This window comes from Tachysurus fulvidraco, chromosome 3 (assembly GCF_022655615.1).
Source record: "Tachysurus fulvidraco isolate hzauxx_2018 chromosome 3, HZAU_PFXX_2.0, whole genome shotgun sequence".
NCBI classification, from domain to species: domain Eukaryota; kingdom Metazoa; phylum Chordata; class Actinopteri; order Siluriformes; family Bagridae; genus Tachysurus; species Tachysurus fulvidraco.
The window spans coordinates 20,472,114-20,497,763 of NC_062520.1; the positions used below are offsets into that span (position 1 = coordinate 20,472,114).

Sequence of the window (25,650 nt, forward strand, 5' to 3'; positions counted from 1 at the left end):
ACTTCCATACTTGAGTAAAGTATAAATAGAAGGATGCAGTTAATCATATACATCATTTCTAACCCTGATAATAAGGTCTATTGTATGTTATTAAAATCTCTAGTTATGATTCAGTCAAACAAAATAAAGTATTAAATATTCTAACAATATATGAGGTTTTTTCCCCCACATAATCACAGTGGTGACAAACAAAGGTATTATTTATTATTTGGTTGATTTAGTCATAAGTCCGTTTGACTGGACACTTGAATTGAATTAAAACTTTTGACTGATAAACACAAAAGCTTTAATTGAAGTGTTTGCTGCTAAATGTTGTTCTACATGATAGTGAATTATAGGGTGTATTTATTTTTCCCTACCATTTTCTTTCTGAAGTGGTTATGTGTGATGCAGTGTGTGTTCTGTCACCTTTCTATCATAGCCAGCACATTATATAACAACATAGATGGATGTTCTATAGCTCTCTTCATACACAGGGTTGCTGGGAGCCTGGTGTCTACATCAGGGGAGATGAGGCACAAGGTGGGGCACCTGGACACACACACACACACACACACACACACACACACACACACACACACACACACACACACACACACACACACACACACACACTACTAACAATTTAGAATCAGTGTACAGTGCATATCTTTGGACTGGGGGAAAAACACATGATGATGATGATGATGATGATGATGATGATGATGATGATGATGACAAATAAACAATATTGTTTGACACAGAACATAATTTTTTATGCGTTCAGTTAGTTTCAAATGATTAATAAAATATAAAGATGAGATATCATGATGTCTCAGAAAAGAGAATCGTGACATAATTATTCAGGATGCCTGAAATTGTAAGGTGATATTGTCTTTTGTGGTGAAACGTGTCAATCCCCGGCATGTGCTGCTAACAGCAGTCACGTGTGTGAGGTCTGAGACACTCCCTGCATTGTGCTGTCGCTTCTTACGCACGATGATGTAAGGACAAGTATGTGGACTACTGTATTTATGTATTTATTAGTATCTTGGAGCGAAGTGTGTGTGTTGATCGCGCCCCCCGGCGGCTCTTCGTCACTTCACACTCCTTGTGAAAGCCCTCCTCTTCCCTCAGTAGGCTGAGCACTCGGTCTGGATGCGCGCTGAACACAGCGGCTTATAGAAGATGTCCGCGGCGGGTGCTGGAGCTTGCGGACTCGGACCTGGAGCCGGCGGCGCTCCGGGATCTGGAGTCTCCAACCCTCGAAAGTTCAGCGAGAAAATCGCCTTACACACTCAGCGCCAGGCCGAAGAGACCGCCGCTTTCCAGGAGGTCATGATGGACATCACATCCACACGGGTAAGCAGCAACAGCAGCAGCAGCAACAACAACAACAACAGCAGGGGAATACAGGATGAGCCTCGTAGCAAAGGCCTGTTGTGTAACGAGATATAAAGACAAGCTGATTTAAACGTCTTAATTATCGTCTTATAACGTAACTATTAAGAAACATCGCGAATGGAGCTCTATGTCAGGAGCGTGTCGGTGTTTACTCAAGAAACTGCATTTGAAAGCGCATACAAGAGCATGCTAACTACACGGCTAACAGCTAGCTAGCTAAGACTGTAGTGATGTGGCTAGTCGGGGGTCGAAACGTGAGCGTTTTGTCTCAAAGGCTAAAACCTGAATCAGCTGATGTGTAAAAATGATCACGTCTTAATGATAAGAAAACAACAATAAACCGCTTATAAACGCGTTATAAACATCGTACAAACTCGCGAGCCTGGAAGCAGGAAGCTAACCTTTAGCGAATTGCTTTAGCATGTCGGCTAACAGCATTAGCTCGCTAGCTGTGTTGTTCTGTGTGACAGGGCTGAGAGGGAAACTGATTATAAATGAATTATTTATTTACTGTAGCACCGAAAACAAGCCGTAAGTTGATTCGAAGCCGAACGAAGCTGTGACTTATACGCGGGTATCAATGTAGCATAACGACTCCGCTGGCTAATAAACATGCTATAGCCGACTTCAGTGTGTGACGCGCGCTGAGATTTAAAGCTTCACCTTTGCTCCTAAAAACATCACGGATGCCTTAGAGCCTTTTAATAGCTGCATGGACAGCAACACGATAACACAATATATAGGGAGGAAATCCAAAAATATGGAAATATTCACGGTTTCATTTTATACATTGACAATCACAGCAAATCATGTTTTTCCCCCCAATGACTCATCCTGTACTTGTTTTGTGTTTGTCCAATTAAATACTCACTAAAGCAGACATGTCCCACCCTCAGGGGCAGATTAGGCTCGATATTACATTTATCAGATGCCCTTATCCAGAGCGACTTACATTTTATCTCATTTTTATACAACTGAGCAATTGAAGGTTAAGGGCCTTGCTCAGGGGCCCAGCCGTGGCAGCTTGGTTGAACGTAGGAAACAAACTCACAACCTTCTGATTGGTAGCCCAACACCTTAACCACTAGGCTACCACATCCCATATTAGCAACAAACATTGTTTCACGTTAAATTCACGTCACAGCGGAGAAACCCAGAGCGATTTGGAGTTTGTGTATCTGTTCGTGCATGTAAACCATTCTTATCAGCACCGTCAGTACGAATAAGTAACATGTTACGTGGTACGTTAAGTAGCATAATACTGAAAAACTCTATGATGTTAACAATTGTAAACATTGTCCTTGTAAACATAAGTACAAAAAGGGACGGGTGCTTTCGTAGCAGCTGGTGAGAAATCCTCCACAGCTGGAAAAAAGATTTGCGCAGTGTTTAGCTGCAAGGTTAGTGTAAGGTTTGTGTAGATTCAGCAGCGGTTTCACGTTTTCTCCTGTGTTAAGCAGATCAACATGTCACTCTGACTTCCTGTTTCAGTAGGAAAAACATCAACATACTTAATCACAAGTCATTTATGCTTTGGTTAGCAAGGTGTCAAGATGGTTCACAGCCTCAGTAGCTGGGAAAATAAGTGTGTGTGTGTGTATATATATATATATATATATATATATATATATATATATATATATATATATATATATATATATATATATATATATAATACAACAAATAGATGAATGAGTATATGATTACTCATCAGCGTGAACCGTTCGTTTTAGTTTTTTCAATAATGTGTAGCATCTCTGTGTGAAACTTCGCAGTAAACCATGTGCTGGTGTTTGGATCCTGACTTCCGCTTGTGTGTATATCGCCAGGTTTTAGTGTTTATATAAAAAAATAAATCTTCAGCATTTTGAACCTTAGGATGTAGGGTCATGCAATGAATGTAGTCTTAACAAAAAATATAAACAGAAATGACTACTAATAACACCAGTTCTGTGGTAAGATGCAGCAAATAGACGAATCCATACAATCAGCTCAGATGATTCCTCTGACCAGACTTGTAACTGTAGTGACTACTTGTAGTTATTTGCTTTTTTTGTGCAGTTTGTGCAATGAATCCAGTCATATTTGAGCTTTTAGCAAATGAATACAAAGACAGCGTCTTATCCAGAGCATCTCACATTTATACTTATTTATACAACTGAGAAATTTACGGTCCTTGCTCAAGGGCCCAGCAGTGGCGACGGTCCTGGGATTTGAACTCTCAAACTTCAGTTATCCAACTACATCAATTCATCTGAGTTTTGTACTGTTCATACTAAAAGCTGCAGGATGTCTGGCTGAGATGATTAGCAGCGAAGGGTGGTTCGCTTCTGCGCTCTGCAGCTCAATTACAAGCCTGTGAACGGATGTATTGGCAACAGACCAGAAACAGATTGCATAATTTTTATACACTTTTCCCGGGTTTTGCTTTCATGAATAAAGGAACCATAATTAAGTGTGACTGGTTATATAGTTTATTGTGGTATTGTACTGTGGTGTGGAGAGATAGCAACTGTAACATTGGCACGTACAAGGATCCAGAAAAAGAGTTTGGTTTTTGTTTATTTTATTTTTTTTAATGTTTTTTATATCCCATATGCTTGCTGAAATATAACTAGTGATGTATCATCCTCCTAATGAAGTCCCGTGTTGTTTTCCAATAAAGGATTATCAGAGTTGCAATTATCCTACAGGAACGAAAGATGGCTATTATTATGCTATATACACAAACAGTAGAATTAAACCATTTGACGCAGTCGTTTTGATTGATTAATTGAACTGACATTTATATTTCTAATATTTCTAGTATAGGCAGATTTATGAAGTTCAGGTTTTTTTCATTTCCTTGCAAGCCTGCTGTCAGATGCGCATTAGTGCCTTGTGAATCTCGAGCCCAAGCATTGCTCTGCCGTTGCTTACACTTCATCTTGTTGCACAAACACTGAATGAAGTATAAACTGTTTATATTTTTTTATACACTCAACAAGATGATTGTGCAACTTGTAGATTTATAGTAAAAAGCGTATAGTAGAAATCCTCATGAATAATCATAAATAAATAAAAAGATGATTCATTAAAAAGATGATTAGTTTATTTATTCACTGCCTGACTGCCTCATGTCATGTTTTTCTGGAGCCGTCTCTTCATTCGGTTCCTCTGACTTGTGTTGAGTTGACATGGTTTTAGGTTTTGTTGTTTTTTTTAATCCAGTAGAGCATGAGGAACATGGGCTGTGTGGCTTGCACAGGCAGGCCAGGTAGAGAAAGACTGTGTGCTGCTTTGGACCTCAGCGTTTAGTTGTGTAGGTCGACAATGCTGCTGGCGGTCGTTGTTAACCGGGTATGGAATTCCTACTGACGATTCGCATGTTTAAGTTTGGCAAGTTTTACGCCAGATGCCCTTCTTGACGCATCACTTTCTATTTATCCAGGTTTGGGTCCGACACAGAAGTCACTGACTTGCAACACCTGTGGCTAGATTATACATTTTTCTGATTCTGAATTGATTAAATGGCGATTGTTCAGTTTTATGCACTTACTCTTGGCTCCCACCAGCCAGCCCTCATGTATTGATGGAGACCATCCAAGACATACAAAATTGACCTCTGCAACTTTTTGATCTGTTGCTCATGCTGCATCCACTCAGAGGAAAGCGTCATTCACTCACTGAAGCCCACGACTGACTCATATCACTCTGATTGACAGGAAGAGTAACTGGATGAAGCCCGGTGTCTGATAGATGTAGCGTTGTCAGGATTAAAACGTATGAATAGTATACAGTAAGATATGGTGTGAGAAATGAATTAATAGTGCTGATAGTTAACCACCTGCCTTCATGCTTACTGTATGTTTACCAGTTAACAGCTTATCATAAATCACGGCGTGTCTTTTACACCAGTAAAATACACTCCAGTAGAACATCATTAACCAAGAGATAAAAGATCTTAAACATCTTAAAACTTTGTGAATAATGTAAATATGGATGTTGAATTTGCTCTGTATACTCTGACCTCAACACAAGTGTGTAGTATTTGCTGACTTTTCTCTTCTTTAGCAAAGGAGTGTTAAAGTAGTTAAATATGGAAGAGGAATCCTGTGCAATCTGTAGCAGCATTAATGAACAAACATTTTGCCTTGGAACCGTTTTGTTTTGGAGCTATTTTGTAGGCTTACCACAAACATTTTGGAGAATAAAGCAATATAATTCAGTTTGTAGAAGTTTGTTCAATCGTTATTTTCAGGTCAGTGTGTGGTGAAGAACTTGTGGTTTCATCTTTTAATTGTGGATTATTTAACTAGAAAAGCTGGATGTTAATGAGGATGTAATTACGCAACCTAAACGTACGATTGCTCAATCCGTCCAATGGAAAATGTTTGCGGTCGGCACAAATAAGTACGATTAGTCGACTGCGTCATGCCTGTGGCAGAATTAATGGAGGTTTTTGTTTGTTTAACATTCTTAAAACTACATAACAAGTAACATGATTTAAAATCAAAGAACTGTTGAAAAGTAAATGCAATAATAACTGGCAGTCATCCAGTGTAGTTCCTTGTGATTCACACAGCATAATGAAACATGATGTGATTTTACACACTGCCACGTCCACTTCTTGTGATGAGAGCGAATCACAAATCTGTTAAAAAAACTTTCAGATTAGTTACAATAAACTGCCCCAAGGCATTAATATACGCGCAAACATTTTCCTGCAATAGATCGGCGTCTCATCCCGGGGGGATTCCTCCTAAATCATGCCTAATGCTCCCAGGACTGTCTCTAGCTCCATGTTTACTTTGACCAGAATAAAGCGCTTGCTAAAGAGAAATGAAGTCAAGTTTGCTGCTTCTGATTAGGGCTGGACGATATGGCTGAAAACTGTATCACGATATCGGTGTTTCATATCGGCCGATATCGATAATTACTGATATTTTTTTATGACCCATTTAAATTAAGGACCAGGAAAAAATATATTACATTTAAACATTTATATTAAACTTTAAAATTTTAAACCTTTCTCTGATCATAATCCCCTCAGTTATTAAGACAGAAATGTCAACAACCAGGAAAACTCAAATAATTAAAATGTAAACATAAGTCTAAAGTCACAATGTACACTTAACAATTATCTCTTAACATTTAAGGTGCAAAATGAAAGAAAATGTAAGAAATGCTTAATAAAGTGTAATAAAATAGTGCAAAGTGTTAAATATAAACCTAGAGAAACCTGAGAATTTTGTGCAAGTTTAGTGCTAGGAAGTTCACTAGCTGTTCACCTTCTGGTGAATAAAGTGTTTTAAAATATGTGCAGTGTTTTGTAAACAGAAATAAAACTGAGGTGGACTGAGATACATCTGTAATATAAAAAACAAACCTGATACAGAACATTAAAGTTGTTTGAAATATAAAACCTGCAGAAAAGTAGCTGACTTTTCCTCTTTTATTTACAATTTCCTCGCTCGCTGCAGCCCTCATTTTCTGCTTTCAGAACAGCGTAACAGATATTGCGTCATCGGGTAGGCGTGGCCTATTTGATAATCTAACCCTAACCATAGTTTTTGGTTATTTATTTGAAAATAGCTTAACTGTAAGATAATAAAGCATAATAGATATAACATATAAAATCCACCTGTATGACTGTTTTGTCCTTCATTATCCATGGTAGGTATGCTCTTTTTTTTTTTTTTGGAAAGAGGGCGTTTTTCCAAGACCTCCAGAAACACACCCACTTCGTGGTAACGAAACCCCTGGAATTTAGTGAATGCCCCAGCCGACCAGCACGAGACAACGATATGGCGCAACCAAACCTGATACTGTTACATGATTGGCTGTTAGCTTGTCACTCCCTACGTTGCTAGGTTACCAGAGAGCGAGTGCCTTTGATAATGCAACCAAACTTGCTTCGCAACCTCTCTTTTTCTTCCGACGAAGGTTTAAAAAATATCGAATTTTTTATCAAACACATTTTTTTATTGATATCGATCACGTGTCTATCATGATACATATCGTTATCATTTTATCTAACCCTAACCCTAGTTGTGATCTTTTGTTTTGGCATAAATTGCAGATGTCTTAATATCAGTTCCACCTGGATTCTGTGATTTTTGCAATCCCGTGCTTGCAGGTTCACCTATTCAAATAGTTTTCCGGAGAAAAAAAATACAATCACATTTATATATGAGTCTAATATTAAATGTGATTGTATTTATCCCCAGTGTACAAGTCTGAGGTGACTGAGGAGACTTTGGCAAAGAAAAACTCAGAGGGAAGAAGAAGAAGAAACCTTGAGAGGAACCAGACACAAAAGCGAACCTCGTTCTCATTTAGGTGACACTGGAGGGTGTGATTATAAATATACAGTCGGACAATTGTGTACTGATTAGGAAGTTGTTCTCATTGACCTCAATGACCACATGTAGTTGGCATCTCCTCTTTGAATGTCCAAATCCTCTTGAAGCAGAATCCAGCTGGAGCTGGTACGTCTCTTGATGCCTTAAGATCCTCACAGGGTTGGCCTCATCTCACCAAAGGTCCGAAATCCTCATGAATTGGAACACAACCGGAGATGGTACAAGCTCTAGATGCCTGAAAAAAGCTGGTGAAATAATGGTGGAACTGTAATGCCTCTTTTCCACCAAAAAGAACCGGGTGCTGGTTCAGAGCCAGCGCTAGTGCTGGTTCAAAGTTGGTTCCACTGGCGAACCTTCTAAGAACCGGTTTGCCTTTCCACCGGCTAGAGAGCCATCACAGCGCCGAGTGTGACGTCACTGTATACGTGTCACGTGTCCCAGCAACTTTAGCGCCGCAGCGGCAAACACAAACACAACAACAGTGGCGGATGTTGCTTTACCGTTAAAGCTCATGGCTTTGCGAACCTACATTGGCATCCAAACGCAGCGAATAAAACATGTACGTGCAGCTCCATGTAATCTGTATAAACGGAGGTTGTAATCGATAAAGTACATAACGTTATTTTATCGTTAACACAGAAAATAATTTAGCATTAGCATGTAGCTACCTACTATCATGTGTGCTAATGAGTGATTATATCGCGGTAAAGTAAAAGTGTATTAAACATTAGTATACTTAAGGTACATTATCAGACGCGCTAACAGTAGCCCCGCCTACAGCTCCCGCCCCAAGCGGTTCTTAAGTCTAGACCAGCAACGTTTTGGTGCTACTTAAGAACCACTTTTCTGGTTCGGAGCCGGTGCTTTGGCGGTCGAAACAGAAAGAACTGGTTCTAAATTAGGCTCTGGCTCCGAACCAGCACTCGAACTGCCTCGGTGGAAAAGGGGCATTAGAGGCTGTATTTATAGTTTTATTCTGTTTTTATGATATTACACATATTGTAATAATATAATTAACAACTTAAATTCTTGTTTGTGTAAATCCTTCTGCTTTTAAAGTTGTAGCTGTAGACAAACGTCCATGACTCTGCTCCTCTGAGCTCACAACTCAGGGTTTTTTTTTTTGTGGTAAAGGATGTGGTTAATTTTGGGCAGAAGGTGTGAATTAAATGGTTTGTTTCCAGTCGCATCCTTCTGTTATTAATCACATTTTAAATGCATATTTCCTGTGCGTTCTCTTTACATTTCTGATGTTCATTCTTGATCTAATGAATTCCGAAGAAGATAAATTACTAGTAAATGAGTATTCAGTGCACCCATAGCTGGATCTGAGCGCAGGAGACCCACCGAGACCATGTGGTGATGCAGGTCAAGTCTTTTTACCTTCCTGGAGAATAAAAAAAAATCTCTTTCAGGATTTTCAGCTAAATTACAGATTTGGTGAACTTAGTGTTTCTGATGTATGCAAGTTTATGAGTTTGCATCTTTGCATCTTTTTGCATCTCATATACTCACAAACCATTAAAACACAGTGCCTCAAAAATCCCACAAACAGAAGAGTAACTTAAATCATTCCGAGTTGTTTAGTCTGTAAATGATTGTTCAGAAAACCTCATTCAGCAAGTCATGGCAGAATAATGAAGTTATTACATTGTGTACATCATGCCATATACACTATCGATTAGACACATTTGTTTGTACGAGGTGTCCTTGACCACGATATCGTATCACAAACGGCCTCGTTCCTGGACAGCACTGTGCCTTTTATTCTCCTTTCCTTTGATTAATCGCCTCTGGTGGAGTACAACGCTGGCTCCAGAACAAAACTTTATTGTCGCTGTCATTTATGTGCCAATTTTAAGCCTTTGAAAGATGTGGAATGTGAATCGCTGTGGGTCTGTGTGTACAGAGACAAAAGCTGGATTGTGCTGTTCGGAGTGGGTTAGCACAGTGAGGTGGAGGAAGAGTACAAACACAATGCCACTCGTTTCATCTTGCTCAAGATGACAGCAGCCAATTGCGCCATGAACAAATCGTGCCGCAACACTTAAAGAGAATTGATGACGTATTCTATAGTATTTGTATATTATCTGAATCATTCATGCTCTTCTTCTTTTTCTTCACTGTGCTTCCCAATATGAAATGCAGCAACATCACATGTCTCCTAATAATCTGGTTCCAGCGCCACACTGTTGAATGTGCAGTTCTTTTTCTATAACCTTTCTCTTCCCCAAACAGCTCTGACAGTAGCGCTTTATAGTAACACACTCGTTCTTACAGCATTTCCATGGAAACTGCTCATTCACAGGGACTCGTATGATGGACGTCTCTCACAAACCTAGTCAGTTACCAAAATAAAAACTGTTATTTAAAAAAGAAGAATGTACAATCATTCATACGGTGATGTTTTCTGCAAGCAGACACAGAACACGTTTTGTTAGAATTCCACAGTGTGAGCAGTTTGTCATGAGTTTTTGCTAGTTTTTGTTTCTGGCTTACGATTGATTTTCACTGCTCTTTTCAGATTCAGGCTCAGAAAGTGCGACTGGCTAGAACCCAGGGCCCTTACTATGGAGGCTCTCTGCCAAACGTCAATCAGATCGGAAGGAACGCAGCCGACCTCCAGGTAGGTCACCGTGTCTCCGTGTGGTGGGTGCTGTGATGCTGTGAGCTAAAGTTTATATTGCATTATAGTTTAAAATGATCTCAGAAACTGTAGGATGTGATACACTTTCAGTTTCACAACCAAATTGTTTGGTATTTTTTTGCCCCTCAGGAATTCCCCAAAAGATTACGTGTAATACATTTATGCACATGTGTGTCTATATTTATATAACATTATTGACGGTAATTTATAACTTTAGAAGAACAGCAGTATCAACTGTATAGGATCAGCTGTCATTCTGTCCACTACTAGTTTGAATTAGTTACACTTATCCAGAGTGAATTAAATTGATTTTATTTGATCAACTGAGTAGTTGAAGGTTAAGGGCCTCGCACAAGGGCCCTTGCTCAGGGGCCCAGCGGTGGCAGCTTGGTGGACCTGGGATTCGAACTCACAATCTTCTGATCAGTAGTCCCAACACCCTAACCACTAAGGTACCACATCCCCCTTCAGCCACAAGGAAAGTGCTGTATAAATATAACCTATTCTCTTCAATATAACCTATAACGTTCACGAATGCAGGAATTTAGCTCGCTGTGCGGTCACATGTCACTGCTGTCTTATGGGTTTTATTGTACACAGTGTTAATACTCTGTTTATATGACTGAAAATTATGTTTCCTATTTTTTTTTTAAATACAGTGAGAAACTATGAAAATGTAAATGTGAGGCACGGCAGGATGAAACATTTAAATTCAGTGAAGCTGTAGCCAAATAAAACCAATTGCTGCTCGAGTTTCCTTGGAAATAAGCACCAGTGTTGGCAGTCTACCCAGCAGAGCTGCATCATGTTGCACAAAGGCCCATTATTTGTCCTTGTTTATGAGCTTTAGCACGTTGTGATGGGTCTTTCACACTGTATTTGTGTGTGTGTGTGTGTGTGTGTGTTTGCATTCCCTTAGGGTCTGTTCCACACAAACTCAGAATCCATTCGCTCCACACGGCACCATGGGCTGGTGGAGAGAGTCCCCAGAGACAGACGCTTTGCCTCCCCCAGCCGACCATACAGGAGACACGTATCCTTCTAACTACATTTGCTATAATGTCATATGAGGTAATATCTAAAGGTAAAGATGGACAGCATACAGTCCGAGCAGAGAAAGATCTAATTTTCTCTTTGCACAGATCTTTGCTATGGGTGTTGTATCTTGTATGAAGTCATTACAATTAAACATTCAACAGATTTAAAACTTCCATCCACTTAGCTCTTTAATAGGACTGCTCTTGTCGAATCTCCAAAAACAGCTACCTAATACCCCTAATTATTTTTGTCCATCAGAACGTTTGGGAGAATTTTCTGGTACGCTACAATCTCAGCAAAGCTGCTCGTGTGCTGAAAAAAATCATTAAGGGTGAAGAGTATTAAAAATCTTTTTTTTTTGCTGAATTAAAGGTGGGGTGTACGTTGTTTGAAAGCCAATGTTGACATTTGAAATCACCAAAACAAACACGCCCCTAACCCAAATGGGTCCCACCCCTGTTTTGATAGCTCCGCCCACACATACACCAGACAAGTATTATGGCGGAACCTGTTGGGGCAGCTGGCCGAGGGTATATTTTTATCAATAAATGAACTCGATCAGTAATACTATGGTAATACAAATGTGTTTTTGTAGTACTATGTGTTGTACCGTGAAAGGTTTAACTCAGTTTCATGTGGAAGACCTTCAGTTCTCTCCAGCGCTGGAAAGCCGATCCTATATTAACATGGGTCCTACTTCTTGCCTTATCGTAAGCCTTTCTTCGCTTTCTTTTTGTTTTTAACCTCCATGTCAATGCTAAAACCGCTTTCTGCTAATGTCACACATGTGCACTGAACACTCTGCTCATTGGCTACACGTTAGTTTTGTTTTTGTTTTGTATGGCGGCCCAACACAGTTTTCTGAAGCATTTCTTAAACAACGGAGACCCCACCTTTAAATAAAGGCATTAACATTACTTTTCGGAAAGGGATTTATGTTTGCAGTTTGCAGGCCTTGACCTTTGACCTCAGATGGACAGCTCTCATTGCAGCTCTGCATACCTGTCTCCACCCCCTGACCCAAGCTGGAGAAGGTAACACTTACTAATGAGATCTAACCATGATCTCAGTCCAGACCTCTCTGTAGTGTATGTATTAACTCTACCGTGCATTTTGCGTTCTAGTTGACGGTTAAACGCTGGTCTGCGTGTGCAGCTTCTGATGCACTAACACTAGCACGGACAGAACTAACCCCTGAAAGTGCTGCTTTAGTCACCACTTTTCCACAGCTTTGTCTTCAGTCGCTTTTCAGGCAGTTTGGACAGAAAGTCCGTCTTCTTTCATCTTTTGTTTGACTTTTCTGAGCTTTGTAATATTTGTCTCACCTGGGATGTCTTCTTCATTTCTACTTTCCATCTCTTTGCATTTCTGGCTTCACTGAACAGAATCAGTCTCAGTGAGCGGGATACTGACTTTTTTTTTAAACTAAACTCATGAATTGATTAAACTAGGAGGTACTAAATAGGTTCAACTGGAGGAATCAGTGAACGTGTAGACATGTTCCATTGTGTCTGTGAAGTCTTCACACTTTGATTAACAGATATATAAATCCCCCACACACCCACAGTGGAAACCTGTGAAGTAAGTATAGAGATACGTGCTGGCTTGCATGTAAAAGATAACTAAACTGAATTGGCTCTTTGTTAGCTGATGAAGGTCCTGCGGTAAATTCTGTTGAATGTCTTGGTCGATACTGGCTTGGGTCATAAGCGAAGGAAAAGGCTCTATGCGCTGTATATACTGTCAGTGTCCCTCTTTCTGAGCTTCTCTTTTGGTTGCTTTCGGTACTTTCATAAGGCTGCTCCATTTTTTTTCCCTTTGGTGCTGGAAATAATGGGAATTTTTCTGTCAATCACAAAGGAACTGGTCCAGTAATTTCTCCACGGACAAGAACCCATTGTTCCGTCTTCCCACCACAGCACTCAACAGGTGAATTCGCCTCTCTCTCTCTCTCTCTCTCTCTCTCTCTCTCTCTCTCTCTCTCTCTCTCTCTCTCTCTCTCTCATGCTCCTCCTCTCTTTGTTTATCTCTCTGTCTGTGTCTCAGTCTATCTATATCTCGTTTGCTTTTCATCCCTTTCCATTTTTCTTTGACCTCGTGTCCGGCTGTCTTTTCCACTCTCCCGTTTTTTCCGCTCTGGACGTTTTTCTGACTTCGTACGATGAGGTGCTGTGACGGCACTAGGATTAGGGCGGTAAGTGTGGGGTTGTGTTGGAGAGAAGGTGTGAGCTATTTATACTTTTATGCATGCTCTGTTTGACCCAAGGAAACATTCTGGGCTTATTCTATTTTAGACAGTTCTGCATGCCATGTTAGAGGAGAATTTCTCCTAGTTTTATTTGGTGTGTCATTGTGACTTTGAAGGTATTTTATTACTTCTGCACTGACAACTTCATTGAATCTGATTTTCCCACTTGCAGGAAGGAGCACTAAGAGAAATGGTTTTGTCTTTTCAGTCCCCATCTTCTGAGACTGCTAGCTTCTCAACAGATATTTAGCCGTCTTCACTTCATTTTTACCTTGTTCTCTTCTGCTTCCTTGTTCTGTCTAGAACGAACTCAGACTCTGCTCTGCACACCAGCGTGATGAACCCTCCCACAGGAGATCCGTTCAGTGCGGGACATGCCCTAAACCCACACGGGAGACGCAGCGGTAGGTACTGAGGGCTTATTCATGTAGCTGGTCCCCTTCAATATGGTGGATTTTTATTTTTTCATCTCATTCTTCTGCCCTTTTTCTCTTTTCTATTTTTTCTCCTGTCTGTTTTCTCCTGTTACAGGTTTGACCGAGGGTGAAAAAGGGCGGAGGAGTAAGTCAGTTATCAGCTTTCACCCCAGTGGCCATAAAACATTTCATCAATTTATAATACCAATAGAACAAGCTGTTAGCTTCAGAACAAAATGGTTACTGAGCTTCTGATTACCATCTTTGTTTCTGCAGTGTTTCCATACCCTGTCCCTCCCATCGAGGAGAATGTATTAAATGAAGGCAAGCTTCTAAAACCATGGGACACAAAGAAGGTATTCCCGGCTATTATCTTGTTTAAATAACTGTGATCATTACACATAGTTGATTTTTTGACTTTCTGTGCTCCAGTTACATATGCTGTCCTCACGACCAAAGTCTTGTGAAGTTCCTGGAATCAAGTACGTCCTAAGACCTTTTTCAATGTTTGTTATGAAAAAGAGTTATACAAATTTCTGTGTCATAATTTATCCTGTGCTTTATCTTTTATACACATAGCTTCCTCACAGAATCTTAATCTCTCTCTCTCTCTCTCTCTCTCTCTCTCTCTCTCTCTCTCTCTCTCTCTCTCTCTCAGTATATACCCTTCACCAGATCAACAAGCCAATACTCCTCTTGTCCCATCTGCTTTGAATACTGGAGGTTCTCTGCCTGACCTGTCCAGTCTGCACTTCCCCTCACCGCTGCCCATGCCACTTGACCCAGATGAGCCTGGCTACCCCTCCCTCAGCGGGGGTAACAGCACTGGCAACCTAGCCTGCACACTCACTCAGCTTGGCATCAATACCACAAATGCCTTCAACTCTCCAGGTGTGTATCCTCATGACAAGCAAAAGTTACTAAACATTTAATTGGGTCAAGGCAGCACTGATCGTTATGATGCTATTGCTCAAGTTTAGCTTCATAAACTTAAGGCAGCTTAGTAGTTTAAGCACCCCTGCTGGGTTTATCTGACAGAGAAGCAGGGAGTAGGTATACATATAATCGGAAGTAAAAGCTAACTTTATCTCTGCTGGGCTGATTTTTATCACCACACAGGATGCGGCCTCCTCGCTGCAGTCCTTCGCTGTGGTTTGCGCACACTCATGCTGGAGATTCCCTTTAACATTTAGTAGACTATTATTTTCCCCTTGCTAGTATTTTATGGGTGGTTTAATTCAAAAAGTACTGCATAGAGATTGTGGCAATGGTTTAATGCAGTTTTTTTAAGCACATTAACACATTAGGCGTAACACATTACGCCTATTTTGACGTATCTCTCTTTGATTTTTGCAGGACTCTTGGCCTCTCTGCAGGGCACGCTTAGTAACCCTACTCTCCAGTCTTCCCTTAGCAATCCTAACATCCAGTCATCTTTAAGCAGCCACTCTTTCCCCAACTCCCTTAGCTCTGCCTCGCTGCAGTCATCACTTAGCAATCCTTCCCTGCAGTCCTCTCTTAGCTCCTCCCCTTCTTTGCATTCATCCCTCAGCAACCAATCCCTTCATTCCTCACTCAGTAATTCTTCTCTTAGCGGTCAATCCCTCCCATCAGTGAATAATGCAGGGGGGTCTGGCCCCTGTTTGAGTTCCTACCCTACGCTGTTACCTGGGAAGGCGCAGCAACAATTAAGCTCCTCCCCACATAGGCGTGGTCAGCTGTCACCACTGAACCTGCCCCTGGGCCCGGATTCCCGCAGGCACCACCCCAAACAGTTCTCACCCACCGTCTCGACCACACTTTCTTCGATCACACAGGTAAACAACCCCCACAGTTACAGAGATGCCTGTCAACCACAGTCTAACATCTGCTTGTAGAATTTCTCTTTACACATGAGCATACAGCTAAATTCCTGCTGGTGGTTTTGACTAGTAAAAATGCTGATTAGTTACTAAGTTTGGAAAACAGATGAATAAAGTGGTTGGTGATCTATAAAGATTATCTCAACCACGAGACAGTTACAAAGGTCTGAAACCTGAGTGTTACAGAAAGCAGGAATATGTAAGTAAGTTTTTTTCTTTATGTAGCGTCATCTATTTTTTTATTAGCCCCAGATTATCTGGAAAATCCATCATACAAATTCTTGGGAATGAGGGTCACAATAGAACTTCTAATGATAAGGAAATGATTTTAATGTTGCTAGAATAAGCAGGTTATTGAAACAAGTTTTAAATCATGTTTAAGAGTTCATCACCATTGTGGTTGATCTGCTCATATAGTTGCTTGTGTTACTGAATCCGGCATTTCTATAGAATTATCAATATGTCTTCCTGCTCTTCCAGGGTGTTCCACTAGATACCAGTAAGCTTCTGATGGACCAGAGATTACCACCATACCCTTTTAGTCAGTCTCAGCAAGGCCCGAGCAGTGACGCACAGAAATGCTGCTCCTCACCACAGTCCAGCCAGCCACCAGTCCAGCACCAACAAGTACAGCAACATCAGCAGACAGCACAGCCTTCCCAGTGTCACCCCCACCAACATACACAACACCCACAGGCCATGCAACTGCACATGCAGAACATGCACAACCTGCATAAATCACAGAACTTTCCATTTGAGCATGTGCAGCAACAGCAGCAGCAGCAGCAGCAGCAGCAACAACAACAACAACAACAACAGGGCTCCCACCTCCAATCACAGCCGAACCAAAACCGCAGCAGCACAGCAGACACACCAGGGCCAGTGAACTCCCAGAACTCGCAGGGACCTGATGTACAGACGCAGACACACACACAGCAAGAGCAGAACCAGAACTTTCCTCAGCTTCAGCAGATCAGCCAGTCTCTAGCCACTGAACTTGGGCTATACCATGTAAGTAACTTATCCTGCTATGAATTACATAACGGTACACCCAAAAGGTTCTGCACCCTTCTCGGGTTTTGTGGTGTCGTATATTTTTCTTACTTACTTTCTTTGTACTTTTCAAGAGAAAATCTGTTCTGCAGTGTAGATTCTGTTTTGCTATTTTGCAGGAGTTTCTTTGTACGTAGTCTCGATGATTGAAAAAGTTGCAGTCTGTTAGTCAATAGGTCTGTCCTTCATGCAGTAACAGTGCCACGTTGCAACACTTGGAGTAAGTGACTCATTTGAACCGACCGTGTTAATAGTAAACAGGACATAATCAGTTATAGGACAGCATTTAATTGATTTTGTTTCGCTTAATCCAGGCGTAGCGGATTAGGACTTTACATGTCCTTGTGACTTGCAAATCAGTGCAGGGATTCAAATATTACACTAACAGGCAAAGCCTTAGCTGTGTTTACTCTGAGAGGGATGACTGTTGTGTTTACAGTTTTCCACCCGCAAGTTCAGAAAAAGGATGTGGTCAGATTCAGAGGGGCCTAAAGGAAGGTTGCATCTTTAAGATGTCTTGTGTTAATAGTGCTGCAGTTAGGATGTAGTTCAACTTAATTTGAGTTAACATAAATCTGTTAGGATCTAAGATGAATGCAATACATTCATCACCTCAAGACCTACCTAGGTTATTGATTTCATCCTTTGTTGAACGCAGTCTTTTGAATGAGCCTATACATTTGCAAAGAGCACTCTGTAGCTTTATCTATTCATAGCTCTGTCCTAGGCCCTACTTCCTGACCTCTTTTGTTCTAAAGGTCTCGGATATCAAGATAACAGTTGACATTAATCCATTCTCTATTCATGACTGTGATGGTTTCTATGCAGTTTCTTAAGCAGAATGTGTATGGCTGAGCCCAGTGTGAAACATCCATTTGTCATGACATATTTGTTTTGAATCATAAATCCCTCTCTTTTTTTTTTCTGGTGTAGGATTCCTTATTACTGAATTCCCTTCTGGATGATCCATACCTGGGCCTACAATTCACTGGCAGGCAAAACCAGAACCTTTCTCAGCAGGTAAGAGAAATAAAATTTTTTGACTACATGAATGAGCGGTTATATTGGATTTATATTTTGCCACTTCATGTTTTACTTTCAGTGTACGGGAAACAGTTATGAAATTTAAACGTTCTGCTTCATTATCATTTGATTTCTACATTTAGGCGACTGACAAGTACAGTGAGTTGCTTGGTAGTAAATTAGAATTAAATTCACCATCCAATTTATGAGGAACATCTTCACACCTGCATCAGGTTGCAGCAATGCAGTGCCTAGAAATCATGCAGATACAGGTCAAGAGCTTCAGTTAACGATTACACCAAGCATAAGGAAAATGAGCCTGTGATCACCGTATCCACAGATTCTGGACATTTATTTGTAAACTCATAATGTAAATTAAAAATGTTGCGTATAAAAATCCAGATAGTAAAGTCAGCAAGTCTGAGGCCATTAAACATGTTCTACATTTCATTGCTGTGCCATGATTTGCTGATTTGGATAATTGCATGAAGGAGCATGTAGAGGTGTAGAGATTTTCCTGATAAAATGTTTAGCAAGTGAAGTTGTTCTCATTTCTGTTCTGTTGCTTTTCTAAATTTGGGACCATATAGAGTACATTCTTACATTACTTAAACAAATAAAAGAACACACTGCTTCATTCTGTCTATCATTTGTGGACAATATTCACCTCTAGGGATAATTTAGCATAGCCAGTCTCTGTATAATGGATGTTTTTGGGAGGTGGGAAGATACTGGTGAACGTCCACCTGGGTCTTTTATCCTTCTCACTTGTGTATGTTTTCGTATTGTAGTTTGCCACTGATGCTCACACGGAAGGTTTGTCCTTTAACCACAGTCTGGACTCCACCATTAAAGGACAGGATGGTTCCTACACCAGCCACCAAGAGGTGCTAGATTTGCTGGACTCCTCAGATCATCAGTTCCTCAACCCCAGTCAGAACCAGAACTATGGCACTGGGCGCCACCCTGTACCTAACATCATACTGACTGGTGAGTGTGTGAGTGAGTGAGTGTGTGAGTGAGCGTGTGAGTGAGCGTGTGAGTGAGCGTGTGAGTGAGCGTGTGAGTGAGCGTGAGCGTGTGAGTATGAGCGTGTGAGTATGAGCGTGTGAGTATGAGCGTGTGAGTATGAGCGTGTGAGTATGAGCGTGTGAGTATGAGCGTGTGAGTGAGTGAGTATGAGCGTGTGAGTGAGTGAGTATGAGCGTGTGAGTGAGTGAGTATGAGCGTGTGAGTGAGTGAGTATGAGCGTGTGAGTGAGTGAGTATGAGCGTGTGAGTGAGTGAGTATGAGCGTGTGAGTGAGTGAGTACGAGCGTGTGAGTGAGTGAGTACGAGCGTGTGAGTGAGTGAGTACGAGCGTGTGAGTGAGTGAGTGTGAGTGAGTGAGTATGAGCGTGTGAGTGAGTGAGTACGAGCGTGTGAGTGAGTGAGTACGAGCGTGTGAGTGAGTGAGTATGAGCGTGTGAGTGAGTATGAGCGTGTGAGTGAGTGAGTATGAGCGTGTGAGTGAGTGAGTATGAGCGTGTGAGTGAGTGAGTATGAGAGTGTGAGTGAGTGAGTATGAGCGTGTGAGTGAGTGAGTATGAGCGTGTGAGTGAGTGAGTATGAGCGTGTGAGTGAGTGAGTATGAGCGTGTGAGTCAGTATGAGCATGAGCGTGTGAGTGAGCATGAGCGTGTGAGTGAGTGAGTATGAGCGTGTGAGTGAGTATGAGCGTGTGAGTGAGTATGAGCGTGTGAGTGAGTGAGTATGAGCGTGTGAGTGAGTGAGTATGAGTGAGTGAGTATGAGCGTGTGAGTGAGTGAGTATGAGCGTGTGAGTGAGTGAGTATGAGCGTGTGAGTGAGTGAGTATGAGCGTGTGAGTGAGTGAGTATGAGCGTGTGAGTGAGTGAGTATGAGCGTGTGAGTGAGTGAGTATGAGCGTGTGAGTGAGTGAGTATGAGCGTGTGAGTGAGTGAGTATGAGCGTGTGAGTGAGTGAGTATGAGCGTGTGAGTGAGTGAGTGAGTGAGTGAGTATGAGCGTGTGAGTGAGTGAGTGATGAGCGTGTGATGAGTGAGTGATGAACGTGTGATGAGTGAGTGATGAACGTGTGATGAGTGAGTGATGAACGTGTGATGAGTGAGTGATGAACGTGTGATGAGTGAGTGATGAACGTGTGATGAGTGAGTGATGAACGTGTGATGAGTGAGTGATGAGCGTGTGAGTGAGTATGAGCCAGTATGAGCATGAGCGTGTGAGTGAGTGAGAATGAGCGTGTGAGTGAGTGAGTATGAGCGTGTGAGTGAGTGAGTATGAGCGTGTGGAGTGAGTGCGTCCGAGCGTGTGAGTGAGTGAGTATGAGCGTGTGAGTGAGTGAGTATGAGCGTGTGAGTGAGTGAGTATGAGCGTGTGAGTGAGTGAGTATGAGCGTGTGAGTGAGTGAGTATGAGCGTGTGAGTGAGTGAGTATGAGCGTGTGAGTGAGTGAGTATGAGCGTGTGAGTGAGTGAGTATGAGCGTGTGAGTGAGTGAGTATGAGCGTGTGAGTGAGTGAGTATGAGCGTGTGAGTGAGTGAGTATGAGCGTGTGAGTGAGTGAGTATGAGCGTGTGAGTATGAGCGTGTGAGTGAGTGAGTATGAGCGTGTGAGTGAGTGAGTATGAGCGTGTGAGTGAGTGAGTGAGTATGAGCGTGTGAGTGAGTATGAGCGTGTGAGTGAGTGAGTATGAGCGTGTGAGTGAGTGAGTATGAGCGTGTGAGTGAGTGAGTATGAGCGTGTGAGTGAGTGAGTATGAGCGTGTGAGTGAGTGAATGAGCGTGTGAGTGAGTATGAGCCTGTGAGTGAGTATGAGCGTGTGAGTGAGTATGAGCGTGTGAGTGAGTATGAGCGTGTGAGTGAGTGAGGAGTATGAGCGTGGAGTGAGTATGAGCGTGTGAGTGAGTAAGAGCGTGTGAGTGATGTGAGCTTGAGTGAGTATGAGCGTGTGAGGTATGAGGTTGAGTGAGTGAGTGAGTGAGTATGAGCGTGTGAGTGAGTATGAGCGTGTGAGTGAGTATGAGCGTGTGAGTGAGTATGAGCGTGTGAGTGAGTATGAGCGTGTGAGTGAGTGAGTGAGTGAGTATGAGCGTGTGAGTGAGTATGAGCGTGTGAGTGAGTGAGTGAGTATGAGCGTGTGAGTGAGTATGAGCGTGTGAGTGAGTAAGAGCGTGTGAGTGAGTGAGTGAGTGAGTATGAGCGTGTGAGTGAGTATGAGCGTGTGAGTGAGTGAGTGAGTGAGTATGAGCGTGTGAGTGAGTATGAGCGTGTGAGTGAGTAAGAGCGTGTGAGTGAGTATGAGCATGAGCATGAGCGTGTGAGTGAGTAAGAGCGTGTGAGTGAGTGAGCATGAGCGTGAGAGTGAGTATGAGCGTGTGAGTGAGTGAGTATGAGCGTGTGAGTGAGTGAGTATGAGCGTGTGAGTGAGTGAGTATGAGCGTGTGAGTGAGTATGAGCGTGTGAGTGAGTATGAGCGTGTGAGTGAGTGAGTATGAGCGTGTGAGTGAGTGAGTATGAGCGTGTGAGTGAGTGAGTATGAGCGTGTGAGTGAGTATGAGCGTGTGAGTGAGTGAGTATGAGCATGAGCGTGTGAGTGAGTATGAGCGTGTGAGTGAGTATGAGCGTGTGAGTGAGTAAGAGCGTGTGAGTGAGTGAGTATGAGCATGAGCGTGTGAGTGAGTGAGTGTGAGTGAGTGAGTATGAGCATGAGCGTGAGAGTGAGTATGAGCGTGTGAGTGAGTGAGTATGAGCGTGTGAGTGAGTGAGTATGAGCATGAGCGTGAGAGTGAGTATGAGCGTGTGAGTGAGTGAGTATGAGCGTGTGAGTGAGTGAGTATGAGCGTGTGAGTGAGTGAGTATGAGCGTGTGAGTGAGTGAGTATGAGCGTGTGAGTGAGTGAGTATGAGCGTGTGAGTGAGTGAGTATGAGCGTGTGAGTGAGTGAGTACGAGCGTGTGAGTGAATGAGTACGAGCGTGTGAGTGAGTGAGTACGAGCGTGTGAGTGAGTGAGTACGAGCGTGTGAGTGAGTGAGTACGAGCGTGTGAGTGAGTGAGTACGAGCGTGTGAGTGAGTGAGTACGAGCGTGTGAGTGAGTACGAGCGTGTGAGTGAGTGAGTACGAGCGTGTGAGTGAGTGAGTATGAGCGTGTGAGTGAGTGAGTATGAGCGTGTGAGTGAGTGAGTATGAGCGTGTGAGTGAGTGAGTATGAGCGTGTGAGTGAGTGAGCATGAGCGTGTGAGTCAGTATGAGCGTGTGAGTCAGTATGAGCGTGTGAGTGAGTGAGCATGAGCGTGTGAGTCAGTATGAGCATGAGCGTGTGAGTGAGTGAGTATGAGCGTGTGAGTGAGTGAGCATGAGCGTGTGAGTCAGTATGAGCGTGTGAGTCAGTATGAGCGTGTGAGTGAGTGAGCATGAGCGTGTGAGTCAGTATGAGCATGAGCGTGTGAGTCAGTATGAGCATGAGCGTGTGAGTCAGTATGAGCATGAGCGTGTGAGTCAGTATGAGCATGAGCGTGTGAGTCAGTATGAGCATGAGCGTGTGAGTGAGTGAGTATGAGCGTGTGAGCGAGTGAGAGTGAGTTAATTACTTAACATACAATCATTATTGTTAAAATAGCTGGCAACAAAAGTGAGTACACCCTAAGTGATAACAGCTGTACGTTGTTTAACCATGCAAAGCCACATGTCCTGTTCGTCATGTTCATGTCTTTGTCTATCTAACAGGACCATACAAATTTGTGTATCAGTTAAATTGTGGTGCTATGAGAACGATTCTCTCATAATGTCAACACTGCATGTTGAACATGGCACCTCATGGCAAAGAATTAGAATTGTTGCTCTCCACAAAGATATACCTAGGCTATAAGAAGTTCGGTAACAACCGGAAACTGAGTTACAGTACAGTGGTCAGGGTCATAGGCCTGAAGAAGTTGTCTTCGTATTGTGCGTCAGGTGCAGAAGTTGGCTTCAAAAAACAGATGAGTGTTTCCAGCATTGCTTTAGAGGTTGCAGTAACGGAAGGTCAGCTTGTCAGCGTCAGACCATACGCCGCGCTCTGAAACGAACGTTTGTGTGGACCTGAACCCTATTGGTCAACCTGTGAAGCATGCTCATACGGAAGGTGGAGAAGCGCGACAAGTCTAACATCTAGCAGCTCTGTGATGTCATTATGGAGGAGTGAAAGAGGATCCCAGCAACATCCTATACACCTGAACTCCATGCCCAGGAGGATTAAGGCAGTGGTTAACAACAATGCTGCTCACACAAAATACTGACACTTTGGACACAGTTTTGACAGGTTCACTTAGGATGTACTCACTTTTGTTGCCAGTTATTTAGACAATCATTTTAATGGCTGTATGTTGAGTTATTTTTAGAGGACAGTAAATCTATACTGTCTAAAGTATATCCAATTTTTATTTCTGTAGTTTTGTCCCTTGAGTACATAATAAAATGGTTGCTGAAATATGAGGGGTGCACTCACTTTTGTGACAGGTCTAAATTAGATCTGGCATTTTCTGGGTTTCACATGTTGACTTAGCATGTGTGGATTTGTGGAAATGCTGTATGTGTTTATTCTGCATTTATGCATGCGCAAAATGAAGTCACTAGTAATGACTAGAAATGTTTTGGTGTAATGCACTGCTTCATTTCTTTGTGTTGTGCAGGAGACTCTCCTCCTGGTTTGTCTAAAGAGATCACTAGTGCTTTGTCTGGAGTGCCAGGCTTCGAGGTGGACACCTTCGCTTCAGACGACACGCTCAGGATGGAGCCTCTGGCTTTGGACGGCCTCAGCATGCTCGCCGACGGAGACTTGATGCTGGCTGACCCTGCCGTCGAGGACTCGTTTCGCTCTGACCGACTCAAATGAACAAGAGAAGGGTTGATTGGAACGATTAGGAGTCAGAAGACATCCATACAACCTGCGAGTAAGAAGAAGTGAAGTCTTTAAGGCATTCCAGAGGGGTTTCCCCTCACTCTCTACTTAGGGTTGAAACCTGCTTCAGAGATTCCTAAAAGGGACCAACTATGTTTTTTTTGTTTTGTTTTGTTTGTTTGTTGTTTTAGCTGTTGTTTGTTTTTGTTTTTGTTTTGCTCTAAGCCCCATGCACTTGCTGAGAGTTCATAAATATAGGCATTAGCTTGTCTAAGTCCTAACTGCATGTTGACGTATGCACTTCAGATTATTTCACTCTCACAACAGGAGTCAAGCATGTGATGCCAACTGGCAGAAAAGGTTTAAATCGTTGAAATGCTTTTTTCTTTTTTCATCCCCTGAGTATTGTCTCGCAAAAACAAGTGTTGATCTCAAAGAAGATCTGCCAAAACCAGACCAACTTCACTCGTCAAGTAAATGAGTATGTATTAATTCCACACTGGTTACCAGTGACAGTGATGCTTAGTTTTCATGCCATTGAAGCTTAATTTTTTTTAGACTTTATAGTCTGCTGTAAAGTGGCTTTAATTTATCAGCAGCCTCTCTTTCCACCAAAGCGTCAGGGGGAAAAAGATCAATCTCTTTAAAATGATATCTTCTTGAGGATGCCGACCAAAATGCCTCCAGATAGAGCTTTTCTTACATGCTTCAGCTAAAGGAAGCCTGTGTCTTGCGGATGTGACGTGCTGTGATGTGATAGTGGCCGTGTATTCTGAAGTCTTCTGTGTCAGGCTGAACTGGTACACTGGTACACACGTGAGCTGAAAGCTGCAGCCCTGCTAATGTCACGTAGCCTGCGCTATTGCATTGCAGATGCATGAAATGGTGTTTTTTGCGTACACATACTGTACTCACTGATGCATTTGTGTTCTAATGGCTGTTCCTTGTGTGTTTTGCTTGTCCCTGGTGGAATGAATGAGAGATTGTGTGTGTGTTTCTGCGCAAATGCGAATGAGTGATTGCACAAGATTTGGAGTGAGCGTCTGCGCGATTGTGAGCGGATTGGTGTCTGCACGTGTGAGTGTGCGAGTGCAAGCGAGCAAGTGTCTGCATGAGTGTGCAAGTGAAGGAGTGTGAGTGAGTGTCTGCATGTGAGTGTCTGTGAGTGTGCGAGTGAGTGTCTGTGAGTGTGCGAGTGCGTGTCTGTGAGTGTGCGAGTGAGTGTCTGAGTGTGCGAGTGAGTGTCTGTGAGTGTGCGAGTGAGTGTCTGTGAGTGTGCGAGTGAGTGTCTGTGAGTGTGCGAGTGAGTGTCTGAGTGTGCGAGTGAGTGTCTGTGCGAGTATGAGTGAGTGTCTGTGTGAGTGTGAGTGAGTGAGTGTCTGCGTGAGTGTGAGTGAGTGAGTGTCTGTGTGAGTGTGAGTGAGTGAGTGTCTGTGCGAGACTGGGTGAGTGTCTGTGCGAGACTGGGTGAGTGTCTGTGCGAGACTGGGTGAGTGTCTGTGCGAGACTGGGTGAGTGTCTGCGAGACTGGGTGAGTGTCTGTGCGAGACTGGGTGAGTGTCTGCGAGACTGGGTGAGTGTCTGTGCGAGACTGGGTGAGTGTCTGTGCGAGACTGGGTGAGTGTCTGTGCGAGACTGGGTGAGTGTCTGTGCGAGACTGGGTGAGTGTCTGTGCGAGACTGGGTGAGTGTCTGTGCGAGACTGGGTGAGTGTCTGCGTGAGTGAGTGAGTGTCTATGTGAG

General features: G+C 42.6%; 1 protein-coding gene across 2 annotated transcripts; it reads left to right on the plus strand.

Moving 5' to 3' along the window:
* The first annotated feature begins 989 nt into the window (after nt 1-989).
* On the plus strand, nt 990-24,330 carry LOC113644502 (CREB-regulated transcription coactivator 2-like). Of its 2 annotated transcripts, XM_027149410.2 has the most exons (15): nt 990-1,341; nt 10,252-10,353; nt 11,294-11,407; nt 12,385-12,446; nt 13,273-13,341; nt 13,964-14,064; nt 14,192-14,221; nt 14,353-14,432; nt 14,509-14,558; nt 14,735-14,967; nt 15,433-15,893; nt 16,419-16,949; nt 17,925-18,011; nt 18,806-19,004; nt 23,700-24,330. In XM_027149410.2, exons 1-15 carry the CDS (start codon nt 1,168-1,170, stop codon nt 23,900-23,902), a joined length of 2,496 nt encoding a protein of 831 aa, XP_027005211.2. In that variant the 5' UTR covers nt 990-1,167; the 3' UTR covers nt 23,903-24,330. The 2 variants fall into 2 exon arrangements, with proteins under 2 accessions (XP_027005211.2, XP_027005212.2); XM_027149411.2 differs by lacking the exon at nt 13,273-13,341.
* The last annotated feature ends 1,320 nt before the right edge of the window (nt 24,331-25,650 follow it).

Coding starts and splice junctions, on each gene's coding strand:
- LOC113644502 (XM_027149410.2), top strand. CDS start 1,168: ATGTCCGCGGCGGGTGCTGGAGCTTGCGGACTCGGACCTGGAGCCGGC. Junction 14,433..14,508: donor AACCATGGGACACAAAGAAG/GTATTCCCGGCT, acceptor TCTGTGCTCCAG/TTACATATGCTGTCCTCACG. Junction 19,005..23,699: donor ACCTAACATCATACTGACTG/GTGAGTGTGTGA, acceptor TGTGTTGTGCAG/GAGACTCTCCTCCTGGTTTG.